The sequence below is a fragment of the Castor canadensis genome, chromosome 13, assembly GCF_047511655.1.
Source record: "Castor canadensis chromosome 13, mCasCan1.hap1v2, whole genome shotgun sequence".
NCBI classification, from domain to species: Eukaryota; Metazoa; Chordata; class Mammalia; order Rodentia; family Castoridae; genus Castor; species Castor canadensis.
Window position 1 is genome coordinate 2,431,728 of NC_133398.1, and position 15,485 is coordinate 2,447,212.

The 15,485-nt window shown below is 53.8% G+C and overlaps 1 protein-coding gene across 3 annotated transcripts in view; it reads right to left on the reverse strand.

The window, feature by feature from the left end:
- The window catches only part of Olfm1 (olfactomedin 1), a 39,904-nt gene that overhangs the window by 4,823 nt on the left and 19,596 nt on the right, over positions 1-15,485 (reverse strand). For 2 of the 3 annotated variants that reach the window (XM_074052865.1, XM_020159155.2), the window contains exons 4-5: positions 14,247-14,466; positions 6,536-6,642 (exon numbers count right to left, since the gene is read on the reverse strand). In XM_074052865.1, the coding sequence (XP_073908966.1) occupies positions 6,536-6,642; positions 14,247-14,466 (327 nt within the window). Of the gene's footprint in view, positions 1-6,535; positions 6,643-14,246; positions 14,467-14,645; positions 14,971-15,485 lie in introns of those variants that run through there. The other variant, XM_020159157.2, reaches the window with a different exon arrangement.

Here is a 15,485-nt window from a genome sequence, read left to right on the forward strand (position 1 = left end):
TCTTCTAGCCCCCTCTCCACCCCTCAGCAGGGAGCGGACTTCCCAACTGGTTGTGGATCTTTGATAATAGTGGGGCTCACTGATTCATCCCTGTACCTTCAGGGGCAATGCCTCCTTCCCGTGGGCAGAGTCACGTGACATCACCAAGGAATTAAACACAGGCACAACACTTTCTGCAAACACAGCTTAAGGTGGGAGGGCAAATCCGTGCCAGGGACTAAACAGTCAGCCATGGGCTCTGGGTTGGGTGCAGCTGAGGGAAGGTGGCCTTAATTGCAATGCCAGAGGGTCTCATGACAAGGAGCCCCTGCCTGTCCTCTGAGCTTATGCTGTGACCTCCCTGACTGAAACGCCATTGCTGGCTTCCCGTCTCCTCCAGGGCTCACATGGAATCCGTCAAGGTTCACTCTGAGGCAGCCCCAAAGACCGTGCTGGTTTTCAGAGGGTCCTGGCTCTTGTGCTTTCTGGAAGGACCTATTTGTTCTTTCCAACTACTCTCAAGGACACCCAGCTAAAGGGCAGAGTGGGGAGCCAGGATATCTGGGGGCACCGGGTGTCTATATTTGGGGTTCTTGCTCTGCTGGATGTTGGCTTCATCTTGTGCTATCAGTTCTTACAGGAGCCCAGGCACTGACAGAGCTGGCTCTGCCCCGTTTTCAGACAAGAAAACAGAGGTCAGGAGGTTGCGTGACTCTCCAGTGGTCAGAGCCAGGACAGACTCCAAACTCTGTACTCGAAATCACTAGTCTGCTCAGGGGCCACAGCCATGCCTGGAGGCAGTGTGGGCTGGCCACACCTCGGGGAGGATTCTGGGATATGGTGGCCAGAAGCTGCGGATACTGTACTCCACCCTATAGCACACAGGGCATTCCACCATCTAGAATGATCTGTCACAAATGTCTGGGGTAAGGCCAAGAAGCCCAGGCCCTGGTGCTTTACTGTTCCCCCTGGAACATCCTCAGTCCACTTAGCTCCTCTGCTTGCTGCTCCCCTACAGGGCAAAGCCTGTGTCCCCAAGTCATACTCTGAGACTGGTCTGCACACTGAGAGTTAGAGACCCTCAACAACAGGCAAGTGAGTACCTCTGGTGCTCGGGGGGGGAAAAACAGCTGCTTCAAGAGGACTCCATCCAGACCCCTACCCCGTCCCACTCAAAGGCCCTTGGGTGCAGCTAGATTTGGGGTTCGAAGGGTTTGGCTTAGATGCCACAGTCTAGAGGGCATGTTTATAGGCCAGTGTGTGACGGTACACGGGGCTTCACTGAGAGTGAGCAGAGAACACTCCTTTCCTGGGGTGGCCAACTTGGGAGACAAGTGTGCCCTGGCCTGAGTCTGAGGAAGGAGCCAGAGTGCTCAGCCCATCCTTGGCTGTTTGCAAGAGTCCAGTGTTCCCATGTAGCCTGAGACCTCAGGTCAGGGGCTTGGATGTGACCCATATGTCACCACCCATTTCCTGTGTCAGAGGTTCAGAGCGCTGGGTCCACTCAGGCCATACCACACTGCTTGGAGTGGCCCTACCTCTGTAGACCATAACTAGTGGGCACCTAGGACCTGGTTCGAGCCGCCTGGCCCCTTGGGTTATGCAATCAGCTTACAAACTGGCCTCAGTGGCTACTGGGAACCTGTCTCTCCTCTACATTAGTCCTTGACTGATTCTGCAACAACACCTCCCCACCCCCCCACACACAGCACAAGCCTCCCCCCACACACCCTAGACACCACCGAGTCCAGTGTGCCTCCTACCTTCAGTGCCTTGGGGCCTCTGTAGGAGTGGCATCCACTGCTCTGCCTCCTGCCTCCCCTCACCCACGTGCACCTCTGGGAGGCACTTCTCAAGTCCTGCCCTTCAGGCAGATAGGTGTCATCCTCCTGGTGGGCTAAATACTGACCCCAAAAGACAAGACCACAGGCTGAAGCTGCAGGTGCCTCTTATTTGGAGAAGGGTCATAGTAGATGCAATTAAGGGGCTCCAGGTGAGCTCATCCTGGATTGGGGTGGCCCTAAATCCAGTGACAAGTGTCCTTAGAAGAGGCAGAAGAGGTGCACTGGGGCCACACACAGTCAAAAGGAAAAGGCTTCAGGACATCTGTGGACCAGCTCATCTCTGAGCCCAGCATCATAGTGAGGCCAGGACATCAGCAAGGGAGAACTACGACCTCTATCCAATTGCAAAGGCCAGGAGGACAGAGCCCCAGAGACCACTGCTTCCAGACCCCCAGTTAAGGGAGGCCCAGAGAGTCTCTTTTGGGGTTACATGGCCAACTGTGGCTGGTTGCCACCAGTTCTGTTACTTAGAAGGTGAACGCACCTGTTAGCACTTTGTACACAGCCCATCTGTGGCTGCATTGAACCTAACACAGGTCATTTCCACTTAGACTCCCAAGGCTGTTCTCGCCCTGCCCCACAAAGCAGGAGTCATCCATGGGCACAGATTGAAGGCGACAGTGAGTCTCCAACCATCTTCTGAGACCTCACCACCCATGCCCTCGCAGGCCTTACTTCCTGTCCTTCCTTCTGCCCCAATAGAACTAAAAAATGTCCAAAGGTAGTGCAGGTATGGGCAGCTGGAAGGTCCACACTCCAGCTCTGTGTGGCCCCCAAAGCTCTGTGCCACACTGCCCACTGGGACCCCAGGCAGGGTGACACTTTTCTATGTCACCAGGCAGCTCTGCAACCCATATGCCTGCACAGGTGATGGTGGTAGACCAGGACTGACCCAGTTCCAGGGTCTGGGACCCTGGGCTGGAACTCAGGCCTCCTGGCAGACAGCCCATGGTGGTCTGTGAATCAGCCTCCCTTCTGGGTCCAATGACAATCAGACAATGACAGTGCTGCACAGCTATGTCCCAGCCACAGCTTCTCCTCAATTCTGCAGCATAGGCCGTCAGGGTGTGAGGACTGCTTCCTCAAAGTGGAAAGCCTGGTTGCAACATCTGTCCTTGTCCTGGCCTGCCTTAGGGCTGGACCTGAGCCCCGCCCAGTCCCTGCTCCATCCATGACATCCTGGCAGAGAAGAGAAAATACAGCACCTTCCCTTGCAAGTGAACTTGCACATGTCCACAAACAATGCAGGGCCACAGGACAAGGCTTCTCAGACTGCAGAAAAACTAGGTCTTCCCCACATCTCCACTGCAGTCCAGGGCCACAGGGCGGTGTTTGCTGAGAGCATGGGGTTTTCTAACACTCCTGACTATTCTCAGCTGCTTTGCAGTGAGGAGGGACATTGTGGTCCAGGACAGAGCTGGTAGGGACCATCTGTTTCCGCCGTGAATCCTGAAACCTCACAAAACGCACCCAGTGCATCTGAGGTGGCGCACGGAGGTGTGCAGCGATGCTATTTAAGGGGACTTTCTTAGGAACTCAGGCCCTAGTTTGCACTTCCCTTTGGCTGGGCATCTGTCACATGTCCTCCCGCTACAGTCGCGAACATCAAGGAGCTGAGCTCTGGAAAAGACGCTCTGAGGGGAACTGTTAGCTAAAGGGGAGGAGAGAGGGGAGCAGAGAACACTCACAGCCCCAGAACGGCCCTACTCCCGCAGAGAGAAGATTAGGAGGGACAACGTGCACACTGATGGGGCATGGACATAAGCTGGTGGGTGCATTCTGGGTAATTCTGCCTTTGATGCTGTGCAGATGGCAGGAAAGGACTTTGAAATTCTGGGTTACCTAAGCTCTCTATTGCTTGTAAAGTGACAGTGTTTTAGGAATTATACCACTGCCTTTGAACGTGGACCTCGTGGGGTGGTAGGAAAGTTGTGCTGGTCCCCTTTCTGATATGAACCGGCCTGGGATCTCTGCATCTGAATGCCAGTATGAGGGAAGGAAGGGGGGTGTGGGTTAAAGAAGGGTGGCCTGGTTGGAGTGGGCTGTGGGCCTCACTCAGGAGCTCCCAGGGTGGTGCACAGCCTGGCGGGGGCCTCATGCTTGGGTAGAATCCTTGAGCAGGTTCCCTTTCCTAGTGCTGCTGAAAAGGGCCAGGCCTCAGGGGCTGTGGGCCCTGGGAACCCACACAAGGGACTCGGTGCAAGAGTTCCTGTCACACAGTTGGTACTTAGTAAATGTATCAAGGAAAGCCTGATGTAGAGGCAACTCGGGACAGTCACATGGTCAGCACTGCGAGTGGTTCACACAGCCCCTCCTCTTGCACGCGAATGAGGGGGAATGAGTGGCTCTGCAGGACCCAGAGATGATCCCCTCTGCGTTGGCCACTGCCCTCTCATGGTGCCTTCCAGGGCAGCCTGCTCTGAAGCCAGCATCCAGTTTTATTTTGGTTTTTTGGTGGCAAGTTATTGGTCTCCTGTGTGTGCGTGATCAAAATCGGATGGGAGAGAGGAAAAGATCAAAACAGAACAAAACACTGCTGGTGCAGATCAATGGTAGGGCTGGGGGATGTGGCACTTGGCAGGCTGGGAGACCCAGGCCACTGTGCAGAGCATGTGGGTCACAATGCCCATCGCCAGCCAGCATCCCGCTCCCTCCCTTCCTGTGCTACCAACCCCCTAGAAAGGCCCCCTCCCCTACGGGTCCTTCTCACCACTTCATCTGCCACCTGAGCATCTTCTCCTGGAGGGTGATGGAGCCACGAAGCAGAAAATAGATGTCTTAAGTATCAAAAGCACCCATGGGCACCCAACAGCTTTGTGAACCCATACCCTTGCTGTGCTGTGCCAAGCAAACAGCCAGGCTTCTGGCAGCCCCGGGTCCTTAGTGCATGGAAAAAACATCACTTGACTACTGCCCTCCAAGACAAAGGACCCAAGACCACAGAGACTGAAGGCCTGTTTGCAGAGTCAGACACGGCCAGCAGGCTCCACACTGGGCTCTCCTCTGCAGCAACCAGGGTTTCACAGACCCCCATTTGCCTGTGAGGGTTTGCCTGGGCTATATAGTGAGGAGGGGAAGAAAGCGGGTAGGAGGTAGAGGGGACCCAAGAGGGTGGCAACAAGAGACTCAGCCAGTGATGTCAGTCCTGCCACAGACACCTATGCCCGCCAGTCAAGTGCTCAGTGAAGCCTGGCCCCGCCTCCCTGGTACCTCAGGCAGGACTTGACCCTTTCGCATGGGTGCTGAGCACTGTTTTCTCATTTGCATGGGAAGAATGAGATGCTGGAGGGTACAGAGTGCTTGGGGAGGCACAGGTGTGGCCAGGTGACACACTGCCTTTGGCTCAGTAAGACCTGGAGCTGGTGCCCAGACAAGATGCAGTTGGAACTAGAACCGTACCTGGTACATTGGACCTGCTTTCCACGTACTGCAGTGAGAGGATATTCCTAACCAAACCCCTAGTGGAGGTGGGTGGTCCAGATGGGAAGTGGGGTAAAAGAGCACTTGGACAGCAGCCAATTAAATTAATTAAAATGTGAGCAAACCTCCAAGCACCAACAATCATGTTTGAGAAGATAAGGTGAAAACACCTTTTTCCACAAATACTGGAGACTGCGGCCCAGTCGTATCCCCAGCGCAGCCCAGCCAGCCCTCCAGAGCTTACCGGCAGCAAACGCTAGGTGAGGCTACCTGGCACGGGGGAGGCCCTATTTGAGGCTGTTAGATACACAACAGGGTCTAGAAGGTCTGTCCACCCCCGTCCCTGTCCATCCCAGGGACCTAGTCTTATCTGCACTGGAAACATGAGATCAGAAGCCTGAGGATCATTAATAGATTCATTAGCAGATTCATTAGTAGCTTCTTTAGTAGAGAAAGTGTAGAGGAGCTTGAGTTCCAGACTCCTTTCTCACTGGCCCAGAGGAGAAAGTGAAGTGCTTACTGTCAACGGTGCTGCAGACCCCAGAAGGAGTCTGCAGGGGGAGAAATGTCAGACCCCGGGAGGCTTCCTCTGGCTACCAGGATCCTGTGGTGCTAAAGGACAGGATGGGAGAGCAAACAGCTTCCCTTCCCCCTCTGGAGAGATCACCGGAGACCTGAGGCTCAGAGCTGCTTTTTGCAGGCTCCAGCAAGGGACATACAGCTGGTCCTGCCCCACCCCCTCTTCTCAAGAGCTGAGCTAGTAACCCAGGCCCCAGGCAAGAGGAGCCAGCAATGACTTCCCTCTCCTTTTCTAAGGCTTGCCCAGGGGGGGAAAAGCCCAGGAAAAAAGAACTGAGCCTCTTCCCGAAATCAAAAAGGAACAGGAGCTTCCATCAGTCATGAAAGGAATGGTAAATGAAACACGAATGAGACGCCATTAAAACAAGAAAAGCCTAATGGGCTCTATCCCTGAAGCAGGCCCCAGCAGTGGGAACAGCCCTGAGGTTTTAGCTCTGGGCAGAGCCAGGCCTGGGAGGGGCTTGAAGGGACCAGGCAGGCTCTGTCACTGCCTCCTTCTGTGGATTTCCTGGCTCTCCCCCAAGCCTGCCCCACCCTTTGTGACTCTGGATTAGCACAGGGGCCCCTCCCCAAAGCCTTCCCAGGGTCCTGGAGACCCTGCTGTAGGCTACCTGGGAGGTGGGCACAGTAGGTGTTAGGATAGGGACAGAAACCAAGTCCCATGAGAGCTCCCCTGTCCAAGTGGTCCCCATAACAAGATAAGGGACACTTACCCTGTTATCACCTTCTGGAGCCAGTGGGTCTGTCATCCAGGACCCGAACCTTGAGCCTGAGGTCTTGACAGTCACCGGATCACTTATACCTGTCAACTTGCCGCAGGCTGGAACAGAGCACACAGTCAGGACCCAAAGACCCAGGGCCTCAGCCCCACCAATGCTGCCTCCTCCTATACCCTCCAGGTCTGGATGCTGCTGACAACTATTCATGCCCTAGTTCTCCAGGACCCACAACCAGCCCCAGAGGACAGCAAAGTCACCCTTCCCCAAGACAGAGCAAGTGAGGTCAGAATGGGCAAGGAAGAGCATCAAGTGGCCATCTTTCTTGTTCTCATCCATCCTTGAACAGCCATGCCCAGCGGGCCTCGACAGCAGCCCCCCCGGGAGGAGCATCAGCCTTGGCAAGACCCAGTTTTCTCCTCTGAGAGATGGGACAGCAGCAGGTCAGTCTCCTGAGGCTGCTGGAGGTAAAGCGCTAAACTACCCGCATGCTTGCAGAACTTGGGCTCCACAGGAGACACTGGACAAGGCAGGACTGGGCTCGCAAAGCAGCACAGGGCCAGCATAGCTCAGGGCACTCTCTCCCCCGTGCACCTTTCTGTCCCTTGGAACTAGTCTAGGAGGAAGGGCCAGCAGCCCTCCTCTCCTGCAGGAATGCAGTAGATGGGATCTTGGACATGACCTCTGCAGCTTTCCCACCTTACAGGTGGTATCTGGAGACTGCAAGGCATGCGCTCAAGGCCAGTCCTTCATTCAGGCAGTGCTGGGGTTACAGCCCAGCATTCCCCCCCCTCCTGGAGCCCCATGGGTCTCAGGCTTGTGCCTGGCGGTGCAGGGCAGCCACCACACTGCTCAGAAATGCCACTCCTCCCTCCTGGAAGCCAGCCTGCTTGCAGTCACGTAGCTCCTCCAGAATACACAAATCTTAGCCCACCTCAAAACGCAAACCGCTCCTGGGGTAGGTGGTGGGTTGGTCCCCAGTAGGGACAGCTGATAAAGGGCCCTCTCTGTGCCTTTCTCCCTCTCCCTTCAGGCCAGGCCTACATATGACTTCCTAAGTCTACAGGCACCCAGCAAGGGCTGCCGTATTAACATATGTACACAGCAGCCTGCAAAGTTCAGAGAAGATCCAGGCGCTTATGGAAGATTGTCAGTGACTTAACCCAGGGACCACAGGGAAGCCAGGATAATCCTTACAGTGAAGAGGGCAGGTTCAGCCCTTGGGAGGAAGCAGCCAGACCCACTCAGTCCTGCCTCAGAGTGCTCTCCCCCAAATTTAAAGTGGGATGAACATGTCCACAGCAGCATTGTACAAGACTCCTAGGCAGGAGAGGGGTCTCTGGACATCGGGAGGTTTGGCAGGATTAAGAGTCCACTATAAGCACAAGAAAGTCCAACTCTGTGCCTGGATTCCCACCAAAGTCCCCTGTGCTGGTGCCTCTGCCCAGGTTGGAGAGGAATCCCCATAACTGTCCCCACTCTCCTGTCTCCTTCCCAAATATGCCTTCCTGTCCCCACTTTCCTATGCCACCACCACCCCTCACAGATGAGACTTTCCAGTGGCAGTGGGTACGAGGGTCTATCAGACCTCAGTGACTTTGCTGGGCCTCTGTGTACATGGCCCAGCTCTGCCAGAGCTCTGGTCTGGAAGGAGACAGGGAGAAGGGACAGGGTGATGGCCAAGATTAACCAGTGACCACAGGGATGGGAGGTGAGGAAGACTGCAGTTTCTTAGAAATTTCATGGAGATTCAGTCTCCACGAAAGCCTGGACTGGCTTCTTACCCCGCTCCTCTCAAGGATTTGGGTGGGAGTTGGCTAAGGGCTTCAGGCAGAGGAGAAGGCCTGAGGAAAGGCCTCAGCTGGACTCCACCCTCACCTCCCGCTCTTTCTTCTTTTGCTCCTATTGACTGAAGGAGGCGGGGCTGCTAAGAGAGCAGCTCCCATGTTTCCTGAGGATATCCCAGGGAAGGTCTCCAACTGACCCCAGGGACATGGTTCTCTTAGTGACCTAGTAAGAGAGGTCAAAGGAGCCATCCCTCCCAGGGTGCCCTGGCTGAGGACCCAGGTGGAAGGCTGCTGTTTTTCCATCCAAGGGCACAAAAACGGTCAGCCTATCCATCTCATATCAATCACTGGCCCTTTCAAGATGTGGACTCAGGCTAAAGGTCAGTCCCAAGCCTGCAGCAGGCCCCTTCCAGGTTGGAGACCAGACACATCTATCTTGTGTGCTGCCTGCAGATGGTGGAGACGGCAGGTGAATGCCCACCAGCTGAGACATCTGGCCCTGGGCCCCCGTTGTCCCTGCTCTGGAATGCCAGCCCTGCCTTCCCAACCAGCTTCTAGGGCTAGACCCAGACTGATGCCTTGTCCCCAAAGATGTCCTCATCCTGAACCCTGTCCCCCTTCTAGTCCTTAACTGACTGGCTGACTGGCGAGCCCACATATTCTGGGGCTGTGGACATAAGCATCTGGGTCTCGCTGCTCTAAGAGGCCTCCTGCCTTGGCCTGACTCTGCCAAACACATATAAACAAATGGCTGAATGAATCAGCTCTCAGCAGTGTCTCCTGACTATTGCTTTGCCATCTGACCCAGTGTTGGGGATGGCAGGGGAAGCAGGGTGAACCCCTGGTGAGTGCTGCCTACCCTGGGTACATTCACTCTTGTCACCAAGAAGTCGGTGAACACCACCAGTATCCTCAAGGGCCTTGTGAGAGCTGGAGGTCACCAGGGGAGGCTTCCAGAACAAGCCTGCTGCAGACCCAGACTGGGTTCTCAGCCAAGTCCAGGTCAGGGGCAGCCTTAGAAGATCCTAGCAGGTCCTGCTCACCCTGGACCAGACCTTCAGCTGCTTTGGGAAGCCAACAGTGGCTCAAGGTCTGGGTCAGCTCGCCTCCAAATGCACAGTTGCCGCTTGGAGTCAGCTTCCACTCTTGGTGAGGACAGCAGGGAAGTGTGGCCGGCAGGTACCCTGCTTTCCAAGCTGCTGCCCACAGGCTCCCAGGACCCACGGGGCTGGAGGCAGCCCGCCCTCCTTGAGCCAGGGAGTTATTTTGGTTCTCCGTCCAGAGTGGTTCTGCCAAGACCTCAGAAACTGGCAGGATCTAAAAAAGCCCATGGCTGAGCTTTGGAGGAATCTTGGCACATCCAGTTCGGGAAAGCGCCCTTCTCCAGTCACGCACTCAGGGCACAGACATGCAGAGGGTGGAGGACAGGAAGAGGGGAAAGGGGATGACAGGGTGGCCAGTGGGGATTCAGTTCTGAAGGTTCAGGAAGTCTCCTGCAGGGTCCAACCCAGAGGAGGCAGGCAGGAAGGAACAGTGTACCAGTCGGGAGGTCTCAGGAAGGAGAGGCCTTGTTGCCAAGCTGGAAGCTGAACAAGCTGATGCCCCCGGGATGGCACCATGTGCCTTTTGCTCTTCCGGGGAGGAGACTGCTCTGAAAGCAGCCTGGACATCTCAGGGAAGAGGCCAGAAATGAAATGCTACCAGGAGCTCAGGCTAGGACAGAGAGGTTTATGGGCAGGTGGAGACAAGAGAACTGAGTGCTGAAAGCAGGCGTCCTGGGCCTGGCTTGCTCCTTACCTCTCTTCCTAGCTTTTGGCCCCATACTCTACAAGAGTTAGGCTGAAAGATTTGCAGCTCCCCACTAGGGCCTCACAATCAGACCTAGCGCCCAGAGGGGATCCCTGAGAGGTCATTCTGGACTCCCCTTTCACTTCTTGCCCTGGTAGGGAAAGGCCAGGCCTCCAGGAGATACTCAGCACATGCTATCCTGAGCACTTCCTGGAGGGAACTGGAAAGGCAGGCCTGGCTGGGTAGGATCCCACCTGAGTCTGATAGGGATTGTGGGCTGGCTTCTTTCCTCCCTGTCATCCAAGGGCTACTCCTCAGATGGTGGTATCCTTAACTCTCCAATCTCTGACTGACACATGGGACCTGTGAGCTGCTCTCCCCACTGCCCCTGCCAGCACTTCACTGGCCCAGGCCCGTGCAGGGTCCTGGACAGGAAGCAAAGGCCATCTCTCTGCCTGGTGACCTTCATGATCTCTCAAGCATTAGGAACAAAAAATAGCCTCAGACTCCTCTCCCCAGAGAGAGTGTAGGATGGGTGCCAAAGCACAGCTCCACACCCAACTTCTCCTTACCACCCAAAAGGGCAGGAGCCACAATGAGACTCCCCTCAGGGTGGATGCCAGATGACAGGTTTCACTGGCTGTTGAAAGGCACTGAAGTTGGAGCCAGGAGCCTTCACTAAGATGGGTCCTTGGTAGAACAAAATTCCCTGGCTGACCTTGCATTTCTGGGGGTTCCTTCCTGTTCTCTAAAAGACAAGAAACTCGGGAAGCCCTGGGCATTGGTTCCAGGACAACGTAACAGGAGTGAGGCCAGCTGAGGCCTGTGTGGCAGCTTGTGCCTGGAGCTCATGCCTACCAGGGTAGCTACCAGGATTGACTCTGCAGCCCAGCATTAGCTCAGGGGGACGAGGATGTAGACAGTGCTGGGCAACACTGCCTCTCTCCTACTTTGGGGACAAGATTTGCTGTAGGGGATACTGAGGCCTTCCAGGCAAGGCCTATGAGATGCTAGGCTTAACCTTCCCACCTAAAAAGAGTTTTGATTCAAGTTTGTGACTAGGCCATTAGGAAAAACACACAATCCCAATAAGAGGGATTCTAGAAGCACTGGGAACCTCAGTCCTCCTTTGCTTGTTTCTGCCTGCACTCTGGGTCAGGAAATGTCAGCAACATGGACTTGAGGGAAGGAGGCAGCCAGGACAGGTCCAATTAAGAGATTCTAAGAGCTACAGGAGACCTCGCCCTCCTTGCCAGCCAAGGCCCCTAGTCAGGCCTCATAGCAGCAGAGCCAAGGAGACCAGGGCTTGAGAAGATGCTTGGGTCTACTGGGTTGTGATGTGCAGAATCCCACCCACCCACCCCGTGGTACTGGCAGCGAGTGGAGCTCACAGCCCAGAGGCTGGGTCCTGGGCAGCCAACCATCAAGGAAACAAGCTCCTAGGGTGGCCCTGAGACACTGTCTATTCACAAGGCCCAAACAAAAACTAGATTAAGCAGCTGCCGGGTACTAACTGGTCCTAAAGCTACTGAGCTGAGTGAAAACCTGGGAAGAGGGACAGCTGCTAAACTTATTTATAAATCTATCAATCATCAATCAATCATCTGTCAGCCATCTCTACTACCTATCTACTGTCAATCATTCAATCATCTATAGATCATCTATCCATCCATCCACCCATCCATCCATCCATCTATCCATCCTTCTATCTCTCCACCATCTACCTGTCTGTCTGTTTACCATTCTGTCCTGTCACCACCTCTTGCTTCCTCCTGCCAGGTAGTACTGAGCCAGTACTTCACGAATGACATCGTGAAGTGTGACAGCCACCCAGGGCCCATGGGCTCTCTGCCCATTGCAGACGAGGAGGCAGCTGACACTTGAGATGGTAAACGTCTGGGAGAGCCACACAGCTGCTGGCAGCACTCACTATTTTATGGTGCTGCTCCCAGGGATGCACAGTCCTGTGTGCACAGTCGGAGCTGCCTGTGTGTGGTCACAGACCCACCTATTGCCACTCTGATTCCTCGGCCTGTGCGTGTCTCAGCCCTTCGGAGGGAAGAATTACGCGTCACGGTGCTGTGCCCTGGGGTAGGAACACATGGCTTTGAGGGGCCTAGCTATTCTCTCTTCACCCCCAAGTCGATGGTTTCAGCAGTCCAAGGGCAGCCATGTGAAAGACCCAAGATCCTAAGCCATAAGGTAAACTCACCCAGCTGCTAAAAATAGGCTGAGGACAGATGGGAAGTCTGGCTCACCCTGGGAAGGGTGGTGCCCCCCTCCCAAAGGCTTCTCAGCATTTGGAACTTCCCGCTGATAATTTTTTGTCTTGCCCTTTGATTCCTGGATGTGGAGGTGACTCTTGGTTTTCCCTGGGTATCTCCAGCTTGCACACCTGTGAGTACCACTCACAGCCCAGCGGCCCAGTCCTGGGCAGCCAACCATCAAGGCTGCAGGCTGCTAGGATAGCTCTGAGACAGTGCCTAGTGGAAAGGCTGAAACACTGTTGGGAATAAGTAACAACACACCCACAGAACATCCCACCTCTGGACTCTCAGAGGCAAGGGAGATGCCAAGTGGGAGTGTTGGAAAGGTCAGGAGAGAGGCGTTGGCCAGTTCAGGGCATCATGGGGGGCAAATAATCATGTGGGTCATTATTATCCATCCACACAGCCTGTCATCAACCTTCCACACCATCACACTCACCACTGACCACCTAAATGGTGAGGTGAGAGGCACTGGAAACCATCCACCTGGCCCTCTTGGATCATCTGAGGCCACCAGCCCTTGCCACACTGGGACTACGAAAACACACAGGAGATGACGCCCTCAGTGACACAGTGAGAATGTCCCCTCAAATCGGTTAGTGGTTGGGTGCCAGTGGCTCACACCTATAATCCTAGCTACTTGGGAGGCTGAGATTGGGAGGATCATGGTGGTTTGAGGTCAGCCAGGGCAAAGAGTGTGCAAGACTCCATTTCAGGCACATCTCTGTCATCCCTGCTGTGGTAAGAAGTGGTGCAGGCCGGTCTGGGCAAAAAGTGAACCCCCATCTCCAAAATAACCAGAGTAAAAAAGCTCGGAGGTGTGGCTCAAGCTGTGGAGTGCCTGCCTCACAAGCACAAAGCCCTGAGTTCAAACCCCAGTATCACCAAAAAACACAACCAAAAACTGGTTAGTTTCCAAACTCCACCTGTTTCCCAGCCTGTGCTTTGCGGGATGATGGCACAGAAGCCTAGTCGATCCACTGTGCCACTCTCTTTCACCTAACACCACCAGGGAGTTTCAAAGGTGTTCGCTGTCCCTGGATGTTTTAAATTTTTAATGAAGCATCGATTGGTGCATGGGTAGAAAGGGAACCAAGTTAGAACATCAGGTGGAGCCTGGAAAATTCTTTATAAGGTAAAATTACCCTGAAAATTACTTTAAGTTACCCTAAAAAGTATTTAATATCAAAACGAACAGCTTATGAGGGGAGACTAGAAATGGGACTGAGATGTGAAATGTGCAATTTCAAATGGACCTGACATTCTGTATGTTCACATCTGGAGGGCTGGTGAGGCAAGTGGGTAATCCATCAGACACGAGGACCCAGAGTGGTCACTGCCTTGGTAGCCTGTGTAAGGAGCATAACCAGAGAAAGGTTCACTTGCTCATGGGTCCACCCCTTCTGGGCTGCTCACCTGTGATCCCACACCTGCCACGTCACTGGGCTTCCTTTTCTTTATGGTCTGAACTAAGCGTGATCCACTATCTCAAGGAGTTTCATCAGCTCTCTCCTCAACCTAGATGGAGAAGTACATTTCCAATCCTACTGACCCTGTGTCTTAAAAACACACGAGCTCGCACACATCCATGCTCGCACACGCACCCATCCATTTTTTCTAGGTGTGAAACCAGGGGGGTGTAGAGCAGGCCTTGGCACGGGGCTTGGACATGGGCAATGGTCTGGGACAGGTGCTGCCTATGTTTCCTGCTGCTGTCTTTCCAGGTTGCTCTGCCCAGGAACCCTGACACAACCTTCACCTGCTGAAGCCAGCTGGGTGCTGACCCTTCAGCGCCACTCTCTACGCCTGCGCAAGTGCCAGAGGCGGGCAGGACAGAGCTGTGTGCCCGAAGGGTGCTGGGCCTACCTAGTTTTTGCATGCATGCACGGAGCCTTTCTTCAAGATTGGACACTCTGCTCTGAAGTTCATCGTAGTCATAGGCGCCAATTTCCTCTTGCAGCTCGTTAAGCACTGACGTCAGATTCTGGGCCTCCTCCTTAAACTGCAATACCAATTTGGCATCGGCCTTGTACTCTTCCAACACAGGTATCAAAGGCCTAAGTTCATCCATTTTCGCTTTTATTGCCTGCAAGGTTAAAATAAGCTGGGTTCAGTGCAATGCATGCAAGAACTCGTAACACCCTGCCTTGGCCTGGCCTCTCCCTACGTGAGGAAGGTGTGCACACTCCCGCTTTAGGTACCGGTATTTATCCTGGTCCAAATGAATTAGGAGAGCATATTAAACAGTCCTCGGAACACCAAACATATTTGGGAAAGTCTTTATTGTCAGTTTAGAATGCAACAGCTTAAGGTTACATGCTTTAAGTCACATACACAAAGTTCTTTTTTTTTCTTTCTTTTTCAAAAAATGCATTGACAAGGGTTCAAACTATTTGTGAAATGCGTCTAGCGTTGCATGCAAAGGAGGATCCTGGCTGGATTCAAGGTTCCTTAGTGATATGGTGCTAAGGATTGGAAAATCATAGTAAAAATGCATGGTGCAAAAAGCTCTCTGGCTCTCTCATGGTTACATGGGACTGGACTGCTTCTTCAGTCAATGCAGCATTGAAAAAACGCTTTTAAGTTAGCCCTGCAAGCAAGAAAACGAAACACCGTTGAAAAGCTAGCTCACTAGCCTGCCTTAAACAGCCAAATATTTGCACGGTCACTTAAAAAAAAAAAAATCACACTTTAATGCTAGGGAAACAAACTGATTTAGTAACGACTTGGGTTCCCTCACAATTTCTGTTGGGATTCCTTAATGCACTGAAAGCAGCAGCACCAAGGAGTGGGTTGGCTTTTCCTCCCCCACAGGCTACAATGCTCCCCCACTCCGGAACTCGGAGACATGCCCCTGTGGACAGTGCTCCTCGCCAAGGTGAGCGACCTCCAACACCCCATCTTTAGAGGAGTCTGCCGAGCAGGAGAGGCAGGGTGGCCTCCAAGGAGAGACACAGAAACTCTTTTGGGTCAGAAAGGTCAAAATCCCTCTCCAAGATAATTTTCACTTTAGCAACAAGGACACCTGCCCAGGGCTGGAGCCACTAGCTCATTTCACCCTAGCAGGATCAAGCCTGCTACTATTTTATTTATAATATAGATGTA